The sequence below is a fragment of the Sus scrofa genome, chromosome 2, assembly GCF_000003025.6.
Source record: "Sus scrofa isolate TJ Tabasco breed Duroc chromosome 2, Sscrofa11.1, whole genome shotgun sequence".
Taxonomy (NCBI): domain Eukaryota; kingdom Metazoa; phylum Chordata; class Mammalia; order Artiodactyla; family Suidae; genus Sus; species Sus scrofa.
The window spans coordinates 61,713,139-61,734,718 of NC_010444.4; the positions used below are offsets into that span (position 1 = coordinate 61,713,139).

The following is a 21,580-nucleotide window of genomic DNA, read 5'->3' on the forward strand; positions in this document are numbered from 1 at the left end:
ATTATCTTACAATATGTAAATTATCAAATTAACACTTGTACACCTTAAATTTACACAGTAGTATATGTCAAATATGTTCAATTAAATAAAATGTACATGAATAAAAAAATTTGTTTCCACTTTCAAAAAAAAAGAGGGAACCACCATAAATTCTAAAATTGGAAGGCATTTGTGGATTTCAAAAGCAATTGAATCTAAAAAAGTGTTCAAAGAGACTTAGCAAAGTGACCCCACCTGATAAATTTCCTGAGGGCTCCCTTCAGATCTTGGTTTCTCAGGCTGTAGATGAAGGGATTCAGCACTGAGGTGACCATGGTGTATATCACTGTGGCTGCCATGTCCCTTTGAGGAGTGTGTGTGGATGCAGGGTTGAAGTAGACTCCAATAATAGTCCCATAGAAGAGAGACACCACACAAAGATGAGAGCCACAGGTGGAGAATGCTTTCCACCTACCCCGGGCAGAGGGCACCTTCCACACAGCCACAGCAATAGGTGTGTAGGAGGCCATGATGCACACAAAAGGGATGAGAACCCCTGAACCCCCAAGGACCAACACCAGTATCTTATTGACTTGTGTGTCAGAGCAGGAGAGATTGATCAAGGCATTGATGTCACAGAAAAAGTGTGGGATCCTATTAGAGCAAAAAGACAAGCGGGTCATCAGGATAGTGTGGACCATGGAGATGAGGTTGGCTGAGATCCAGGGTATCACCACCAGCAAGGCACATCGAAGAATGCTCATGATTGTCATGTAGTGCAGTGGGCAGCAGATGGCCAGGTAGCGGTCGTAAGCCATGGCCGAGAGAAGAAAGCTGTCGGCTGCCCCAAAGGCAACAAAGAAATACATCTGGGCCAGGCAAGCCGAGAAGGAGATGGTGCTGAGCCCACACAGGTGGTTCACAAGCACCTTAGGGATGGTGGTGGATGTAAAGCAGATGTCAAGAAGGGACAGGTTGCTGAGGAAGAAGTACATAGGGCTGTGAAGGTGAGGGTCTGAGACGATGGCCAGGATGGTGAGCAGATTCCCCATGCACCCAATCAGATACAGACTGAAGGACAAAGTGAAGAACATCTGCCTCTGCAGCGGCTGCTCTGAGAGTCCAAGGAGGATGAATTCAGAGACTTGGGTCTGATTGTCCATGTCCAGGCAGCTCTAAAGCCAGAAACAGGGGCATCAACAGTGGGAAGGAAACAGAGCCCCTCATTGCTGTGTCAAACCTATCCTTGAGGAGGCATCTCACTTAAAACACTCTGAGCCTCAGTTTCCTCATCTGTTACATGGGATGAATAATTCCATCTTCTTAGGATAGTTGAAAGGATTAAGTGATAAAAATATGTATTAGGGGACTAAAGCCATACCCGGCATGTTATATGGACAAATATTTTTATTTGCGGCAACTCTTAGTGATGCTGTTAAAATGAAGCATGATATGTTAATTAGCTTGATCGTGGCAGTTATTTCACAGTATTTACGCATATCAAAACATGAAGTTGTACATCTTAATTACATATAATTTTTGTTGATCAGTGATACCTCAAGGAAGATAGGAATAAAAGAAATAAAACCAAAACACACAGCCTAAATATTCCCGGGATTAGCTTTCTAAAATGAAAAGAAATAATAAAGAATGATTCAGGATATCAATTATGAAGCCAGAAATCCTGGATTTAAATTCCAGCTCTGCCACCTACTAGCTGTGTGACATTAGGCAAGGTACTTAACCTCTCTCTTCTTTAGTTTACTCATCTGTAAAATGAGGGTAATATTACCTGCTCTATAGAGTTGTTGTAAAGATGAGACTAATTAATATGTAAAATGTTGAACCTGATGTATTTTTCTGTGTTAACATCTCTTGTTGGTTGAGAACAAGGACTCTGTGGAGGGGTAGAAATCTACAGTTAACGATTACTAATCTAGATTAAAACCCTCTGAAGTTCTCCTCCCCCATTGTACCTGCACAAATAGATTAACTTTGTTCTGGACAATGACATTTATTCCATGCGATCCTCCTTTGAGCTAACTGCTTGAAACATATCATCCCATTTAACACCAACAACACCAGGAGTAGACAGTTGAGGCTCCAAATTTATTCCTGCATGGAATAGGAATACTGCATGGAACTAGGATCCAGTACAGCCTCAGGTCTGGCCTACATAAACTGTCTTGACCAGCTCACAGTACCACCACCCACCTATGAGGCTCTGATGCCAGGCACCTCAACTCCTTGTAGATGAAACCGAACAGATGATCCCCTAAACTCTGAGGGGAGGCTTCAGGAGGGTGTGCTTATCTTCTGCTGCAGCTTATCTTACTGATTCACTTACTTGACTATACTTCCCTCAGATTCCAGGACCTCTCAGCCCCCCATGTCCTATCTTGAGGTTTGGGGCTCCTGCAGCCTCAGCTTTGTCTTGCAGCTGTGGAGGAGAAGCTTGCTTTCTCAGGGCACACACAGCAGAGCCATACCAGGAGGTTTATACCTGACTCTCTGGCCTCTGGATTTATCCCTGGAGAACCTTGATAGAGAAAATACAATTAGCTCATCCTCCCTAGTGGAGCCTTTGAGTCTAGGAGCCCTGTAGGAAAGAGTTTTTGTCCCAAGAGCATTGGTTTTCTTCAGATCTTTCTTTCTTGGTTGACAGAGGGATAACATAGGGTACTCAATTATTCCCATACAGAAGCTTAAGGTTATTCCTGTAAACAGTTTCAATATATTAAGTATTCTAAATGTGACTGGAGCTTTGTGGAGCAGGCAACATCTTGTAATTCTTACAAAAGCTGGATGAGGAAGGGAACTGAGAATTTCACTAGCCCATTATTCACCCAGATTGAAGTGGCAGATGCAGGATTGAAATCTGGCCCCAGGGACAAATTAATGAATACAAATACCTCTGAATACACATGAAAAGATATTCATTTCTTTGCATATTAACAATATTCCATTGTATTTATACACTTCAGTTTTGTTTATCCATTCATCTGTTGATGGACATTTGAATTGTTTCCAATTTTGGCTATTGTGAATGGTGCTGCTGTGCACATTCATGTTGAAATGTTTGTTTGAGACCCTGTTTTCAATCATTTTGGGTATATATCCATCAATGAATTTGCTGGGTCATATAGTATGATATGTATCATTTTTAAGGAATTACCATATTGTTTTCCATAGTGACTCCACTGTTTTATATTCCTACCAGCAATATATAATGGTTCCAATTTCTCCACATACCTGCCAGTGCTTGCTATTTTATGTGGTTTAAAAAATTCTAGTCATACTAGTCAGTGTGAAGTGGTATCTAACTGTGGTATCTAATTGGTACCTATAGTATTCCCCTGGTGACTAATGATGTTGAACATCTTTTCTCTTTTTTAAAACTGAATTACAATTTATTTAGAATACTGTACCAGTTTCTGCTGTATAGTAAACTGACTCAGTCATACATATATATACATTCCTTTTCTTATATTATCTTCTATCATGGTCTATCCCAAGAGATTGGATATAGTTCCCTGTGCTATACAGTAGGACCTCATTGCTTACTTATCTATTCTAAATGTAATGGTTTTCATCTACTAATTCCAAAATCCCATTCCATCCCACTCCCTTCATCTCTCCCCCTTGGCAACAACAAAGTCTGTTTTCCATGTTTGTGACTGAGTTTTTGTTTGTACATAGGTTTGTTTGTGCTGTATTTTATTTTATTTTATTATTTTATTTTATTTTACTTTTTATTACTCAGATGAATTTATCATATCTGTAGTTGTATAATGATCATAACAATCTGATTTCACAGGATTTCCATCCCACAGCTCAAGCACAGCCTCCCACCCCCCAAACTGTTTCCTCCAGAGACCATAAGTTTTTCAATGTCTGTGAGTCAGCATCTGTTCTGCATTTCAGATTCCACATGTCAGTGAAAGCATTTGATGTTGGCGTCTCATCATATGGCTGACTTCACTTAGCATGATAGTTTCTAGGTCCATACATGTTGCAAAAAATGCTGGTATTTCATTCTTTTTAATGGCTGAGTAATATTCCATTGTGCATATGTACCACATCTTCTGGATACACTCCTCTGTCAATGGACATTTAGGTTGTTTCCATGTTTTGGCTGTTGTAAATAGTGCTGCAATGAACACTGGAGTACATGTGTCTTTGTGAGTCATGGTTTTCTCTGGGTAGATGCCCAGGAGTGGAATTGCTGGATCAAATGGTAGTTCTATGTTTAGTTTTCTTTTTCTCTTTTTTTTTTTTGTCTTTTTTTGCTATTTCTTGGGCTGCTCCTGTGGCATATGGAGGTTCCCAGGCTAGGGGTTGAATCGGAGCTGTAGCCACCAGCCTATGCCAGAGCCACAGCAACGCTGGATCTGAGTCACATCTGTGACCTACACCACAGCTCATGGCAACGCCGGATCGTTAACCCACTGAGCAAGGGCAGGAACAGAACCTGCAACCTCATGGTTCCTAGTCAGATTCGTTAACCACTGTGCCACGACGGGAACTCCCATGTTTAGTTTTCTGAGGATTCGCCATACTGCTTTCCACAGTGGTTGCACCAATTTACATTCCCACCAACAGTGTACTAGGGTTCCTTTTTCTCCACCCCCTCTCTAGCACTTATTGTTTGTAGACTTTTGGATGATGGCCATTCTGGCTGGTGTAAGGTGGTACCTCAGAGTGGTTTTGATTTGCATCTCTCTCATAATGAGTAATGTTTAACATCCTTTCATGTGTTTCTCGGCAATCTGTATGTATTCTTTGGAGAATGTCTGTTTAGATCTTCCGCCCATTTTTTGATAGGCTTGTTTGTTTTTTTGGTATGGAGCTGCAGAAGTTGTTTATAATGTTTGTGCTATTTTTTAGACTGCACCTATACATGGCAATGTAGTATTTGTGTTTCTGACTTCACTTAGTATGATAATCTGTAATTGCATCCATGTTGGTGCAAATGGCATTAATTCATTCTTTTTATGGCTGAGTAATATTCCAATCTGCTATATAAATGTACTACATCTTCCTAATCCATGCATCTGTTGATGGGCATTTAGGTTGTTTCTATGTCTTGGCTATTGCAATAGAGCTGTGATGAATATTGGGGTGCATGTATCTTTTCAAATTATGGTTTTCTCAGATATAAGCCCAGGAGTAGGATTGCTGAATCATATGGTAATTCTATTTTTAGTTTTTTGAGGAACCTCCATACTATTCTCTATAGTGGTTGTACCAATTTGCATTTCTACCAACAGTGTGGGAGGGTTCTATTTTCTCCACTCCTTCTTCAATATTTATTGTTTGTCGATTTTTTGATGATGGCCATTCTGACTGGTGTGAGGAGATATCTCATTTTAGTTTTGCTTTTCATTTCTCTAATAATTAGTGATGTTAAGCATTTTTCATGTGGTTTTTTTTCTGGCCATCTGTAGGTCAATAAGAGCTTAAATTCTTGTTAGCCCTCAGACCTGCTTCCAAGGCTTTCCCCAAGCTCTTCTCTCCATCCTTCTTACCAACATTTCATGCTTGTTTCTGACTGATTTATAAAGCCCAGCCACCCTATATAGACAAAATTTAACTGGAAGCCAACACTCTGTTCTCTGGCCACTTTCAGCCCAGTGGATGGCAAAAGGTAGAGACTCAGGGGTCAAGTGCACTAGGTTTCAGCATCTATGTCCACTCCCTTTGTTGAGCCTACTTGTTCAAAAGGAAAACAGGATAATATTTGCCTTTATTTCCCAGGGTTATTACAAAGCTTAGATAATATGAAGAATGAGAACCAGTTAACAAAGTGGTTGGTAGAGGATGCTTATGATTTTTATTGCTGTTGTTCACCTGCCAAATTCATATTTCACAAAAGGGGAACCAATGAAATGTGATAATTCATCATCTCACACCTGAACAGAGCCCTTATTCCCTGGCCTGCTCCCAATGCCCATTCCCATAACATTGTTCTGAATCTCCTACTAGTTTCAATAGTCCCTTCCTCCCCACACTATTTGTAGCTCCCGATTCTAAGTCAAGCTCTCCCTGCATCTGGGGATCTGGCTTCCCATATCAGGAAGTCTTGTCTCTGCCTAAGCTACAAATAGGCTCAAATATTCCCATTTTAAAACATACAAATTTTTTTAGAGATCCCAAAATGTACAAACATTTCACACAACTTTATATATTAAAAAAAAAACTAGCCCAATCAAAAAATGTACAGATGATCTAAATAGACCTTTCTTCAAAGAAGACAGACATATGGCCAAAAATCACATGAAAAGAGGCTCAACATCACCAATATTAGATAAATACAAAGCAAAACTAAAATGAGGTTCCATCTCACACTGGCCAGAAAGGCAATCATTAATAAGTCTACAAATAACAAATGGAGGAGAGGCTATGGAGAAAAGGGAACCCTCCTACACTGATGGTGGGAGTGTAAATTGGTACAACCACCATGGAAAACAGTATGGAGGTTCCTCATAAAACTAAATATAGAACTCCCATATGACCCATCAATCCCACTCCTAGGCATATATACTGATAAAACCATAATTTGAAAAGATACATGGACCCCAGTGTTCACTGCAACAGTACTCACAGAAGCCAAGACATGGAAACAACCTAAATGTCCATCAACAGATGCATGGAGTAAGAAGATGTGGAACCTGCTTACAATGGAATACTACTCAGCCATAAAAATAATGAAATAATGCCAGTTGCAGCAACATTGGTGAACCTAGAGATTATATTAAGTAATCCAGGCAGAGAAAGACAAGTATCATATATCATTTACATATGGAATATAATTTTTCAAATTTTACAAAATAGTGCTTGTAGGAAAGAAACAGCCTCAAATGTTTTGAGGTCAAACTTAGGGTTACCAAAGGGGAAACCATTGCAGGGAGGCATAAATTGCTACGATGGTGTTAGCACATGCACACTGCTATAACTAACAGGGACTTACTGTATAGCCCAGGGAGGTCTACCAATGTTCTATAATAACATATATGGGAAAAAAGAATAGATATATGTATATGTATAAACTGATTCACATTGCTATAAACCTAAAGCTAGTATGACACTGTATATCAACTATACCTCAATAAAATTTTTTAAAACAATTAAAAAAATAAAAGTAAAAGCACAGGGAAAAAATTTTAAAAACATACAAATATGTGAAATACAGATAACACAAAATGAAAGGAAATGAAATGAAATGAAAGGAAACAACTCAGTGGCATTAATACATTCATGATGTTATACAACTTCCATTTCTATCAAGTCCTAAAACATTTTCATGACCTCAAAATAAACCCTGGACCCATTAGGCTGTCTCCATTCCCCTTTCCCTGTTAACCTTTTAAAATGCCTTCTGTCTACAGATTTCCCTGTTCTGGGCATTTCATATAAATGGAATCGTATAATATGTGATCTTTTCTCCCTGGTTCCTTTCACATAAAATTTTCTTTTTTTTTAATAAATTTTTTTATTTTCCCACTGTACAGCGAGGGGGTCAGGTTATCCTTACATGTATACATTACAATTACATTTTTTCCCCCACCCTTTCTTCTGTTGCAACATGAGTATCTAGACAAAGTTCTCAATGCTACTCAGCAGGATCTCCTTGTAAATCTATTCTAAGTTGTGTCTGATAAGCCCAAGCTCCCGATCCCTCCCACTCCCTCCCCCTCCCATCCGGCAGCCACAAGTCTCTTCTCCAAGTCCATGCTTTTCTTTTCTGAGGAGATGTCCATTTGTGCTGGATATTAGATTCCAGTTATAAGTGATATCATATGGTATTTGTCTTTGTCTTTCTGGCTCATTTCACTCAGGATGAGAGTCTCTAGCTCCATCCATGTTGCTGCAAATGGCATTATGTCATTCTTTTTTATGACTGAGTAGTATTCCATTGCGTATATATACCATCTCTTCCGAATCCAATCATCTGTCGATGGACATTTGGGTTGTTTCCATGTCCTGGCTATTGTGAATAGTGCTGCAATGAACATGCGGGTGCATGTGTCTCTTTTAAGTAGAGCTTTGTCCGGATAGATGCCCAAGAGTGGGATTGCGGGGTCATATGGAAGTTCTATGTATAGATTTCTAAGGTATCTCCAAACTGTTCTCCATAGTGGCTGTACCAGTTTACATTCCCACCAACAGTGCAGGAGGGTTCCCTTTTCTCCACAGCCCCTCCAGCACTTGTTATTTGTGGACTTATGAATGATGGCCATTCTGACTGGTGTGAGGTGGTATCTCATGGTAGTTTCGATTTGCATTTCTCTTATAATCAGTGATGTTGAGCATTTTTTCATGTGTTTGTTGGCCATCTGTATATCTTCTTTGGAGAAATGTCTATTCAGGTCTTTTGCCCATTTTCCCATTGATTGATTGGCTTTTTTGCTGTTGGGTTGTATAAGTTGCTTATATATTCTAGAGATTAAGCCCTTGTCGGTTGCATCATTTGAAACTATTTTCTCCCATTCTGAAAATTGTCTTTTTGTTTTCTTTTGGGTTTCCTTTGCTGTGCAAAAGCTTTTCAGTTTGATGAGGTCCCATGGGTTTATTTTTGCTCTAATTTCTATTGCTTTGGGAGACTGACCTGAGAAAATATTCATGATGTTGATGTCAGAGAGTGTTTTGCCTATGTTCTCTTCTAGGAGTTTGATGGTGTCCTGTCGTATATTTAAGTCTTTCAGCCATTTGGAGTTTATTTTTGTGCATGGTGTGAGGGTGTGTTCTAGTTTCATTGCTTTGCATGCTGCTGTCCAGGTTTCCCAGCAATGCTTGCTGAATAGACTTTCTTTTTCCCATTTTATGTTCTTGCCTCCTTTGTCAAAGAATAATTGACCCTAGGTGTCGGGGTTTATGTCCGGGTTCTCTATTCTGTTCCATTGGTCTGTCTGTCTGTTTTGATACCAGTACCACACTGTTTTGATGACTGTGGCTTTGTCGTATTTCTTGAAGTCTGGGAGAGTTATGCCTCCTGCTTGGTTTTTGTTTCTCAGGATTGCTTTGGCGATTCTGGGTCTTTTGTGGTTCCATATAAATGTTTGGATTGTTTGTTCTAGTTCTGTGAAAAATGTCATGGGTAATTTGATAGGGATTGCATTGACTCTGTAGATTGCTTTGGGTAGTATGGCCATTTTTACAATATTGATTTTTCCAATCCAGGAACATGGAATATCTTTCCATTTCTTTACATCTTCTTTGATTTCTTTGATTAAAGTTTTGTAGTTCTCGGCAGATAAGTCCTTTACCTCTTTGGTCAGGTGTATTCCGAGGTATTTGATTTTGTGAGGTGCAATTTTAAAAGGTATCGTATTTTTGTATTCCTTTTCTAATAGTTCCATGCTGGTATACGGAAATGCAACTGACTTCTGAATGTTAATCTCATATCCTGCTCCTTTGCTGAATTTATTAATCAGTTCAAGGAGTTTTGGGGTTGAGTCCTTAGGGTTTTCTAGGTATAGTATCATGTCATCTGCATACAGTGACAGTTTGATCTCTTCTCTTCCTATATGGATGCTTTTTATTTCTTTTGTTTGTCTAATTGCTGTGGCTAGGACTTCCAAAACTATGTTGAAGAGCAGTGGTGAGAGTGGGCATCCCTGTCTTGTTCCAGATTGTAGTGAGAAGGCTTTCAGTTTTTCCCCATTGAGGATTATATTTGCTGTGGGTTTCTCATAAATGGCTTTGATTATGTTCAGGAATGTTCCCTCTATACCCACTTTGGCGAGGGTCTTGATCATGAATGGATGTTGGACTTTGTCAAATGCTTTTTCTGTGTCTATTGAGATGATCATATGATTTTTGACTTTTTTTTGTTAATGTGGTGTATGATGCTGATTGATTTGCGTATGTTGAACAAACCTTGGGAACCTGGGATGAACCCAACCTGGTCATGGTGTATAATCTTTTTGGTATGTTGTTGGATTCGGTTGGCTAAGATTTTGTTGAGAATTTTTGCATCTATATTCATCAGTGATATTGGGCGATAGTTTTCTTTTTTGGTGGTATCTCTGTCTGGTTTTGGAATGAGGGTGATGGTGGCCTCATAGAATGTCTTTGGGAGTATTCCTTGTTCTTCAACCTTTTGAAAGAGTTTAAGGAGGATGGGCACCAATTCCTCTTTATATGTTTGATAGAATTCACCTTTGAAGCCATCTGGTCCTGGACTTTTATTTGTAGGGCTTGATTTTATGACCTCTTCAATTTCATTTCTACTGATGGGTCTGTTCAGTTGGTCTGTTTCTACTTGATTCAGTTTTGGCAGGCTGTAAGATTCTAGAAAATTGTCCATTTCTTCCAGATTGTCAAACTTGTTGCCATACAGTTGTTCATAGTATTCTCTTATGGTTTTTTGTACTTCTGCTGTATCCGTTGTGATTTCTCCTTTTTCATTTCTAGTTTTGGTTATTTGGGTTCTTTCTCGCCTCTTTTTAGTGAGTCTGGCCAGGGGTTTGTCAATTTTGTTGACCTTTTCAAAGAACCAGCTCTTCGTTTTATTAATTTTCTCTATTGTTTTTTGAGTCTCTATTTTATTGATTTCTTCTTTGATCTTTATACTTTCCTCCCTTCTGCTGACTTTAGGACTTTTTTTGTTCTTTTTCTAATTCATTTCGGTGGAGGGTTAAGTTGTCAATTTGGGATCTTTCTTCTTTTTTGAGAAAGGCCTGTATTGCTATAAATTTCCCTCTGAGCACTGCTTTCGCAGCATCCCATAGATTTTGAGAGGTTGTGTCTTCATTATCATTTGTTTCAAGGTAGTTTTTAATTTCCTTCTTGATTTCCTCATTGACCCATTGGTTTTTTAGTAGCATGTTGTTGAGTCTCCATGTAGTAGGTTTTTTCTCTTTCCTTTTCCCATGGTTGGTTTCTAATTTCATGGCATTGTGGTCAGAGAAGATACTTGAGATAATTTCTATGCTCCTAAATTTGTTGAGGTTCGCTTTGTGTCCCAATATGTGGTCGATTCTTGAGAATGTTCCATGAGCATTTGAGAAGAATGTGTCTTCTGCTTTTTTTGGATGTAGTGTCCTGAAGATATCAATTAAGTCTACCTTTTCTATTGTTTCCTTTAGGATCTCTGTTGCTTTATTGGTTTTCTGTCTAGAGGATCTGTCCATTGATGTGAGGGGGGTATTAAGGTCTCTTACTATGATTGTATTCTCATCAATGTCTCCCTTTATGTCTGTTAATATTTGTTGTATGTATCTGGGTGCTCCTATATTTGGGGCATATATGTTGATGATAGTAACATCCTCTCCTTGGATGGATCCCTTAATCATTAAGTAGTGTCCTTCTTTGTCTCTCTTTATGTCTTTTGTTTTAAAGTCTATTTTGTCTGATATGAGTGTTGCGACTCCTGCTTTTCTGTCATGTCTATTGGCGTGAAATATTTTTCCCCACCCTTTCACTTTCAATCTATATGTATCTTTTGTCCTAAGGTGAGTTTCTTGTAGGCAGCATATTGAAGGTTTTTGCCTTTTCATCCACTCAGCCACTCTGTGTCTTTTGATTGGGGCATTCAGTCCATTGACATTTAAGGTGATAATTGATAGATGATTATTTATTGCCATTTGAACCTCGTGTTCCAGTTGATTCTATGCTTCTCCATTCTTCCTTTCTTTCTTTCTCTCTTTTTTTTTTTTTGGTTGGATGGTCTCCTGTTATTATCTGCTTGAGTGTATTTTTTTTTAAATGCAATATTTGGTTTTGGCTTGTGGTTGCCCTATTTTCTAACTATGCTAACCCCTTCCCATAATTGTGTGTTTTAGCCTGATGGTCCTGTAAGTTCAAACACTTCATTACTATATTAAAAGTAAGAAGAGAAACATACAAACAAACAAAAGGGTTATTTACTTCCTAACATCCCTTGCCCACATTTTATGGTTTTGATGACTCTTTTTTATTTTTTTCTTTTTAATTTTATTTTGTTTGAAGCATGTTCATGATTAAATCTGTATGCTGGCTTATTTGAGTGACTGCTCTCTGCGGTTTCCTCAGTCCTAGTTCTTCCTCCTCTTCTTCTTTTTTTTTTCCTTTCTTTTTTCTTCCCTTTCCTTCCTTTCTTTTTGGTTTAGAGAAGCCCTTTCAATATTTCCTTGAACCTGGGTTTTGTGTTGCTGTATTCTTTAAGTTTTTGTTTGTTGGGAAAAAATTTTATTTCCCCTTCTATTTTAAATGATATTCTTGCTAGATAGAGTATTCTAGGTTGCATATTTTTTCCTTTTAGCACTTTAAATATCTCCTGCCATTCCCTCCTGGCCTGTAGTGTTTCTGTAGAGAAATCAGCTGATATTCTTATGGGGGTTCCCTTGTAGGTAACATTCTGTTTTTCTCTTGCTGCCTTTAGGATCCTCTCTTTATCACTAACTTTTGCCATTTTTATTATGATGTGTCTTGGTGTGGGTCTGTTTGGGTTCAGTTTGTTTGGGGCCCTCTATGCTTCTTGTATCTTGAACGCAGTATCCTTTAGATTTGGGAAGTTTCCAGCGATAATTTCTTCTAATATATTTTCCATCCCCTTATCTTTTTCTACTCCTTCTGGAATTCCTATTATGCGTAGATTGGCCCACTTTATATTATCCCATAGGTCTCTTATATTGCTTTCCAGTTTTTTGATTTGGTTTTCTATCTGTTGACCGGATTGAGTGATTTCCATTATTCTATCTTCCATATCACTGATTCGTTCTTCTGCATTATTCATTCTGGTTTTTAATGCCCCTAGTTCAGTTTGCATCTCTGCAAATGAATGTTCTAGTTTTTCTTGGCTCCTCCTTATATTTTCTAGTTCCTTTCTGAGGGTATCTGCATTACTGTTCATATCTTCTCTGAATTCCTTCAGTATTTTCACTATTTCTCTTTTGAACTCCAGGTCTGTCTGACTGCAGAGATCTGTTTCATTGTTGACTGTTTTAGGTGAGTTCTCCTGTTGGTTTGACTGGGGGTGGTTTCTCAGCTTCTTCATCTTGCTTGTTGTTTTCTTTCTCCTGAGGGAGTTGTACTCTCCGTGATCGGGCAGTGTTTGCCTTGTCACTGCCGTGGAATATTTCCTGAGGGCTGGCGTTGTTGGTCAATCTTTTTTGAGGCAGTGCGGCTTTTCTGGAGTGTTGATGGGGCTAACAGTGTTTCTTTGAAGCAAAGGAGGACTTCCTGAGGGCAGACAGGACTGGGAGGTCCACACCACGATGGTAGCAGATTTCACTTGGTCATGCAGAGCTTGCTCTGGTGTTTTTAGGCTGTGGGGTTCTTGCAGGGGGTTGGCGGTGTTGGGAAGCTGTTCCACAGGAGTGCAGCACCCCTGGGGGCTGGAGCAGCTCTCTGGGTCACTGAGAACCTAAGAGGCTCTTCCCTAGGTCAGCCCTACTCAGAAGGACAGCCTGAGAGTGTAGGCGGATCTTTTCACAGTCTGGCCGAGCTTGTTGCAGCTTTTCTGGGCTGCAGGGGGTCCTGCCTGGAGCTGGCAGTCCTATGCAGCTGATCCACTAGAGCACCCCCTGGGGGCTTGGGCGGGTAGCAGGGCCGATGGAAACTGAAGAGGCTCCTCCCTGGGGCAACCCGACTCAGAAAAACCATCCAAGAATTAGGCCGATCTATTCACAGCCTGGCTAGGCTTGTTCTAGCTTCTCTGGGCTGCAGGCCTTTTCTCGGGGGCTGGTGGTGTTTGGTGCTGCTCTGTGGAAGTATAGCCCCTCCAAAGGGCAAGCAGGCCTGTGCAGGGACAGCCCCTGCGGTGGTAGGCTTCAGGCAATTGTTGAGGCCAGCCCTCCTGGATGGCAGGCAGCCCCAGGTTCGGCGAGAGCATCGGGGGTGGTGGGGGTGGGGGGAGGGGATGCACTGGGAAGCACAGCTTTTTGCTAGCTAACGGGCCTGTAAGCTTGCTGTGGCATGGGGGGTATTCTATGGGGACCCACCCCTTCTTCTCTCCCCTCGCCAGCAGGGGCACAGACCAGGCTCTTCTCCCAGGTTCCCTCTGAGGCAGCTTTCCACTTCCCCGCCCCTAGAGTATTGTTCCCTTCCTCTGGGACAGCTTTGCTTTCTAGTCTCCCAGGCAGTCTCTGCCCCGTCAAATGGTTTCTAGACCTCCCAAACAGTTTCTGCTCCGCCCCGCCCCCCCAGCCTGTTCTCAGGGTCTAACCTCTCGAGAGGAGATCTCGGTGCCCCGCCCCCATCCAGGCATCCCCTGTCCCTTTCCTGGGGACTAACCTCTGGAGCCGAGGACTTGGTGCCCAGCCCCCACCCAGGCGTCCCCCCGGCCCTTTCCCGGGGACTAACCTCAGGAGCCGAGGTTTCAGTGCCCAGCCCCCACCCAGGCGTCTCAATTTTTGGTGACTCTGCCCGTAGTTCAGATGGTCCGTTTGGTTCTTGATCGGCTTTTCCGTACTCCAACTTACTGCTACACTCTTCTCTGCATCTGGAGATTCCTCCGGTTTGTTTGATCTTTCCCCCGGTAGGTGACTTTCCAGGGTGCGGGATCCCTTTCTCCTCCGCAGTTCCCTTTCGGGAGTGCCCGTCCCGCTCGGATTCACCTTCTCTCACTCTCCTCTTTTCTCCCGTTCTGCCCAGTAATGTCACGAACTTCTTGCTGTTATTGGAGTTTAGGTTCCTCTGCCAGTGTTTGGTTGCTGTTCTGTGCGAGTCATTTATTCTGTAGATGTGCTTTTTTTGTTTGTTTGTGGGAGAGGGCGAGCGTGTCCCCCTACTCCTCCGCCATCTTGTCCTCTCTCCCACATAAAATTTTCAAAGTTCATCCACATTGTAGCACATGCTAGCACTTTATTCCTTTATAGGACTGAGTCATATACCTTTGTGTGGATATACCACAGTTATCTACTAAAGTATTCATAGACATTTGGGGTGTTTCTAAACCTTACCTTAGCTATTAAAAATAATGTTGCTGTGAACATGTATTTATCTGTATTAGTTTGAGTCTGTTTTCATTCTTTTGGAGTATAACCTAGAAGTAGACTTGTTGGGTCATTTGCTAACTACATTAAACTATTTGTGGAGTCACCAACTGTTTTCCATATTGCTGAACAATTTTACATCCCCACTAGTTACGTACAAGGAATGCGTTTCTCTAATCTTCACCAACAGTTGTTTCCCTTCTCCTCATTTTTTTTTTTTTTTTTGTTATAGACACCCTGGTGGGTGCAGAGTGGTATGTCATGGTTTTGAATTGCACTTCCCTAGTGACTAATGATGTTGAGCATTTTTCATGCACTTCTTGGCCATTTACATACCTTCTTTGAAGAAACGTTTATTCAATCTTTGTCCACTTTCTAAGTTGGATTTTACATTGTCTCATTTTGTTGTAAGACATCTTTTGTTGTTGTTGTTGTCTTTTTTGTCTTTTTAGGGCCACACCCACGGCATATGGAGGTTCCCAGCCTAGGGGTCTAATCAGAGCTGTTGCTGCTGGCCTATGCCAGAGCCACAGCAATGTCAGATCTGAGCTGTGTCTGCGACCTACACCATATCTCACAGCAATGCTGGATCCTTAACCCACTGAGTGAAGCCAGGGATCGAACCCACAACCTCATGGTTCCTAGTTGGATTCATTTCTGCTGTGCCAAGACAGGAACTCCCAAGTTGTAAGACATTTTGAAGTATTCTAGGGCAAAAAAGTATTTTTCAAAATAAATGCTCCTTCATGCTCTGAATCTCCCCAGACAAACTCCTCAATAGGGTGTCAATAGGGTTGTCTCCCAGCAAGCCATAGTACATCCTGACCCCAAGCTCACCTTTCTTGCTTACCCTGGGACTGATCGGAGCATCAGTTCAGATATGTCTGTAATACAATCAGGTAAGAAGCACCTACTGTGTATGTACCATGGCCACTGGAGACACAAAGACAAATAACCCAAATCTCTTTGAATGACAGCCTTATAGTTTTGCAAAGCTTTTCTCTCAGTCAGGACATATGCATTTTTGGATTTCTCCACTGGGTTTATCCCAGGGGATAATCAATAATTATTAGTTCAAGTTGTTTCATTTACCCAAACATTTATCCACTCCTGCTACTGCCAGGCTGGAGAAAGATAGATGCCAAGGGACGATGTTTGGTCCAATTGCGAAGAAGGATCACAGTTACAATTGTGAAAAAGGAGAGGAGGTTGTCTCCTTCTCAAAGGAGGGAGACAGAAGGACCAGGAAGGATTGCTCAAAAGTGGGGCACAAATGAATGCTGGCCAACCGAATGTGCCAAGATAGTAGATGTGTATTATGAAGGGCAGAATGGAGGATTTTCACTATATTCTACATGGGATAAGGACATGAGATTGCAATGACTGGAAGGACTCCCAAAGCATCTTTTCCTCCTCCTCATCTGCTCTGCTTGCTATTGATGATGACCAGGTGAGCACCCTCCCCAGCATAGCGATCCATGGCTTTGAACCAGGGAGTTTGTAGGTGCAAAATTGATAGCAGGAACCTTGATATGCCATCCAGGTCTTTGGGAAGGCTCAAAAGAGGATTCTGCGAAAGGAGAAAGAGGTCAGCTCTGCTGGGGCTGGTAGCTGCATTGGTCACTGAATGGAGCCGACAATGAAATGATTTGGACTGGACTAACCTGTGCATCCTTGACACTTTTCAAAAGTGAACACGCTAGCTTCCCAGTTGCCCATTCAAGGGATGGATATTATCAGAAGGCAGGGTAATGTAATGTAAGGTGCCTCAACTTTATGTTAACATTAACTATGATGGGGGTTGATTAAAATAACCCAACACACTCTGTGCTGTGAGAACCATTACTATCAACAGTGGTGGAAAAAAAAAAAACTTTCCTTCCCCAACCCTGATTTTCACCACCCAATCCTACCCCCTATCTCCTTTACTACTGCCTGTCCAAAAATACCTCCATTTGCTGGAACATTTCGTACTGTATGATGTCCTGCTCTTGTCCAGTGTCTGCCAGACCCTGTAGAACTAAGAGACCCATAGAGAAAGACTGATCAAAACTGGGTAGTCCACATGGGAAAGAAATCTATCATTCCAATAAGCACCCACATTTGATGTCCAGTTGCCTCAGTTCTTCCTGCACCTGGTTTATGAACTGCAAGACTAGGAGAGATAAAGCGATATGCTTTAGACTTTTAGACACAGAGTTCTTTCTCCAGGCTGAAATGGGAAAGGGTAGTTTCTTTTTCTTTTTTTTTGTTGTTTTTTTTTTTGTTTGTTTTTCTTTTTACAGCTACACCTGTGCCATGTGGAAGGTGCTCAGGCTAGGGGTTGAATCCAAGCTACAGCTGCACACCTATGCCACAACCACAGCAAACCTTGATCCAAACCACATCTGTAACCTAGGCCACAGTTTGCAACAACATGAGATCCTTAACCGACTAAGCAAGGCCAGGGATCAAACTCACATCCTCACAGACAATATGTCAGGTACTTTTTTTTATGATTTTTTTCCCAGTATAGCAGGTTTACAGTGTTCTATCAATTTTCTACTGTACATCATGGTGACCCAGTTACACATACATGTATACATTATTTTTTCTCACATTATCATGTTCCATCATAAGTGACCAGACATAGTTCCTAGTGCTACACAGCAGAATCTCATTGCTAATCCATTCCAAAGGCAATGGTCTGCATCTATTAACCCCAAGCACCCCATCCATCCCACTCCCTCCCCCTCCCTCTTGGCAACCACAAGTCTGTTCTCTAAGTCCGTGATTTTCTTTTCTGTGGAAAGATTCATTTGTGCCATATATTAGATTCCAGATATAAGTGATATCTTATGGTATTTGTCTTTCTCTTTCCGACTTACTTCACTCAGGATGAGAGTCTCTAGTTCCATCCATGTTGCTGCAAATGGCATTATTTCATTCTTTTTTATGGCTGAGTAGTATTCCATTGGGTATATATACCACTTCTTCCTAATCCACAATGGGAACTCCATCTTTCTAAAATCACTACTTCCAGGAACACTACAGGCACCCCTTAATGCTCCATCTCTGCCACAGTCCCATAAAACCTTCTTCTCAAGACGGCAAATTTGGTGCCTGGATCTATCTGATAACCTTTTCCACTGGTCCTGCCAACTTACATTTGGCCAGGATTGCATCAAAGTTCAGGACTAACAAAAGTAGCATCAGAGTCATCACCAAGCAGAAAAACTTCCAGGGATCATCCTGGGGCAGTTTTGATCTCAGTGTGCTATAGTAAATGCTATAAGAGTGAGTCAGCACACAGTCTGGGAAAAGTGCTGAGATAGTGCTAGAACTGTGGAGGGATAATGCTGAATCACACACTGGAGTGTGAGGCAGTGAGTGATCATGCATATTGGGGAGGGCATTTACTCTTACCCTGGGCCTCCTGACTCAGATTCCCTAGGCATGGGCAGAGATTTTTCCCCCACTAGTGTGAGGTCCTGCAGCTGGTTGCTCTCTGTGCCAGCATTCTGTTGTGGTTGCAACTTTTTCTGCTCAAACTACCTGCAGCTCTTCTGGCTTTATTGAAGACATCCATCCTCTACTGGGAAATGCCATCTCCATGTAAAGCATCAGATATATCCTTCCTGGTTCAGCAAAGCCCTCAAGATCTCTATATGGCTTATCATCATTCATGTCATGGGGAGATGATACTGGCATCTTGGAGAAGGTATTCTTTTTTAAAAATTTTTTATTAAAGTATAGTTGATTTACACTGTGTCAATTTATGCTATACAGTATAGTGACATGGTGACATTGTGTGGCAATTTCTGCTATACAGCATAGAAAAAGTATATATATATTTTTTTTCTCATACTATCTTCCATCATGTTCTATTCCAAGAAATTGGATACAGTTCCTGTGCTGTACAATAGGACCCCATAGCTTGTTCATTCTAACTGTAATAGTTTGCATCTACCAACCACCAAACTCCCATCCATCCTACTCCCTCCCCCATCCCCCTTGGCAACCACAAGTCTGTTCTCTTTGTCTCTGAGTCTGTTTCTGTTTGGCAGATAGGAATCTGTTCCAAGAATTCTCTATAACTTTCATTTCTGCTGCCCCAGAAATCTGCCTCAAAGTCTCTGATGCATTTGTGCACCTAGGCTTCAGGTCACACTTGTTTTAAAACTGTTTGATTTTCTCAGAGAAAAAAAAATTGTTTTAATTTCAACATTGGAGTAATTTTTATGACTTTTCTCTCAGAGCATGTGACCCATCATTCTCACTCATTGATTTATAACTTTATATTTTAATAGAGAATGTGATACCATAAGGAGGAGAAAGTAGCCAATTCTGATGGAGAAGTTTCTGTTTATCAAATCAATTGTTAAGAAACTTTCATATACCCTGTCATTTTATGTGTCTTTTTCTTTCTGGATGCCATTATGGTTCTTCTCCTTTTATTTTGTTTTCATCAGTTTTTGTCTCTGTCGACATGTGTTTATGTTTCTGTGTATGTACATATAGTTTTTAAAATTCATTTTTATTGCTATTTCCCCCAACATGCTTTTCTTTTCCACTGTACAACATGGGGACCCAGTTACATATACATGTATACATAATTTTTTCTCACATTATCATGATCCATCATAAGTGACTAGACATACTTCTCAATGCTACAGGGCAGGATCTCATTGCTAATCCACTCCAAAAGCAATAGTTTGCATCAATTAACCCAAGTTCCAAATCCATTCCATTCTGCCCCCCTTGCCCTAGGCAATCAGAAGTCCAAGTCCATGATTTTCTTTATGTGGAAAGGTTCATTTGTGCCTTATATTAGATTCCAGATATCTTATGGTAAGTGTCTTTCTCTTTCTGACTTACTTCACTCAGGATGAGAGTCTCTACTTCCATCCATGTTGCTGCAAATGGCATTATTTCATTCTTTTTATGGCTGAGTAGTATTCCATTGTGTATATATACCACTTCTTTCTATTCCAATCATCTACTAATGGACGTTTGGGTTGTTTCCATGTCTTAGCTATTGTGAATAGAGCTGCAATGAACATGTGGGTACATGTGTATTTTTTAAGGAAAGTTTTGTACTGATGTAGGCCTTTGAGTGGGATTGCTGGGTCATATGTAGTTCTATGTATAGATTTCTAATGTATCTCCATACTGATCTTCCTAGTGGTTGTACCAGCTTACATTCCCACCAACAGTGCAGGAGGGTTCCCTTTTCTCCACAACCCCTCCAGCACTTGGTATTTGTGGACTTGTTAATGATGGCCATTCTGACTGGTGTGAGGTGGTATCTTGTGGTAGTTTTGATTTGCATTTCTCTAATCGTCAGGGATATTGAGCATTTTTTCATGTGCTTGTTGGCCATCTGCATATCTTCCTTGGAGAAATGTCTATTTGCCATGTTTCCATTGGGTTGTGGGCTTTTTTGCCGTTGAGCTGTATAAGTTGCTTGTATATTCTAGAGATCAAGGTCTTGTCAGTTGCATCACTTGAAGCTATTTTCTCCCATTCTGTAAGTAGTCTTTTTGGTTTCCTTTGCTGTGCAAAACCTTGTCAGTTTGATTAGGTCCCATTGATTTATTTTTGCTCTTATTTCTGTTGCCTTGGGAGACTGACCTGAGAAAATATTCATAAGGTTGATGATGTTGGAGAATATTTTGCTTACATTCTCTTCCAGGAGTTTGATGGTGTCTTGTCTTATATTGAAGTCTTTCAGCCATTTTGAGTTTATTTTCATGCGTTGTGGGAGGGTGTGTTCTAGTTTCTTGCTTTGCATGCAGCTGTCCAGGTTTCCCAGCAATGCTTGCTGAATAGACTTTCTTTTTCCCACTTTATGTTCTTGCCTCCTTTGTTAATTGACCATAGGTGTCTCGGTGTATTTCTGGGTTCTCTATTCTGTTCCATTGATCTGTATGTCTGTTTTGGTACTAGTACCACCCTGTCTTGATGACTGTGGCTTTGTAATATTGCTTGAGGTCTGGAAGAGTTATGCTTCCTGCTTGGTTTTTGTTTCTCAGGATTGCTTTGGCAGTTCTGGGTTTTTTGTGGTTCCATGTGAATTTTGGGACTGTTTGTGGTAGTTCTGTGAAAAACGTCATGGGTCATTTTATAGGGATTGCATTGACTCTGTAGATTTCTTTGGGCAGTATGGCCATTTTTACAATATTGATTTTTCCAATCCAGGAGCATGGAATATCTTTCCATTTCTTTACATCTTCTTTAATTTCCTTGATTAATGTTTCATAGTTCTTGGGAAATAAATCCTTTGCTTCCTTGGTCAGGTGTATTCCTAGGCATTTGATTTTTTTGGGGTGCAATTTTAAGAGATATTGTGGGTGCCTTCAACCTGTCTTTTGATTTGATTCCTTGATTTTTATAAAATTCTCAGGATTCTGAGCCCCAGATTTCCTACTCATTTGCTCTAACCTGAGATATGCCACTTAACCTATCAAGCTCATTTCCCTGCTTGCAAAATGGAAATAATTGGAATGCGTGCCTATCTGCATTGAGAATATTGTATCTGGTGGGTCATAAGCCCCTGATAAACACAGCTAAGGGTCTTTTATAGGCATGATAATACGCTTCCACGTAGCCAAGCAGGATAATTACCTACATCCTGAACATTAGGGAACCCTAAGTTTCAGGTACTCCCTTTAAGGAAGTCCTCCTCTATGATCTGGAACCAG

The 21,580-nt window shown here is 40.7% G+C and overlaps 1 protein-coding gene across 1 annotated transcript; it reads right to left on the reverse strand.

The window, feature by feature from the left end:
* On the reverse strand, window positions 207–1,142 carry LOC102165457 (olfactory receptor 1361-like). Its single transcript, XM_005661221.2, has one exon. The coding sequence runs from the start codon at window positions 1,140–1,142 to the stop codon at window positions 207–209; it is 936 nt and encodes a 311-aa protein (XP_005661278.1).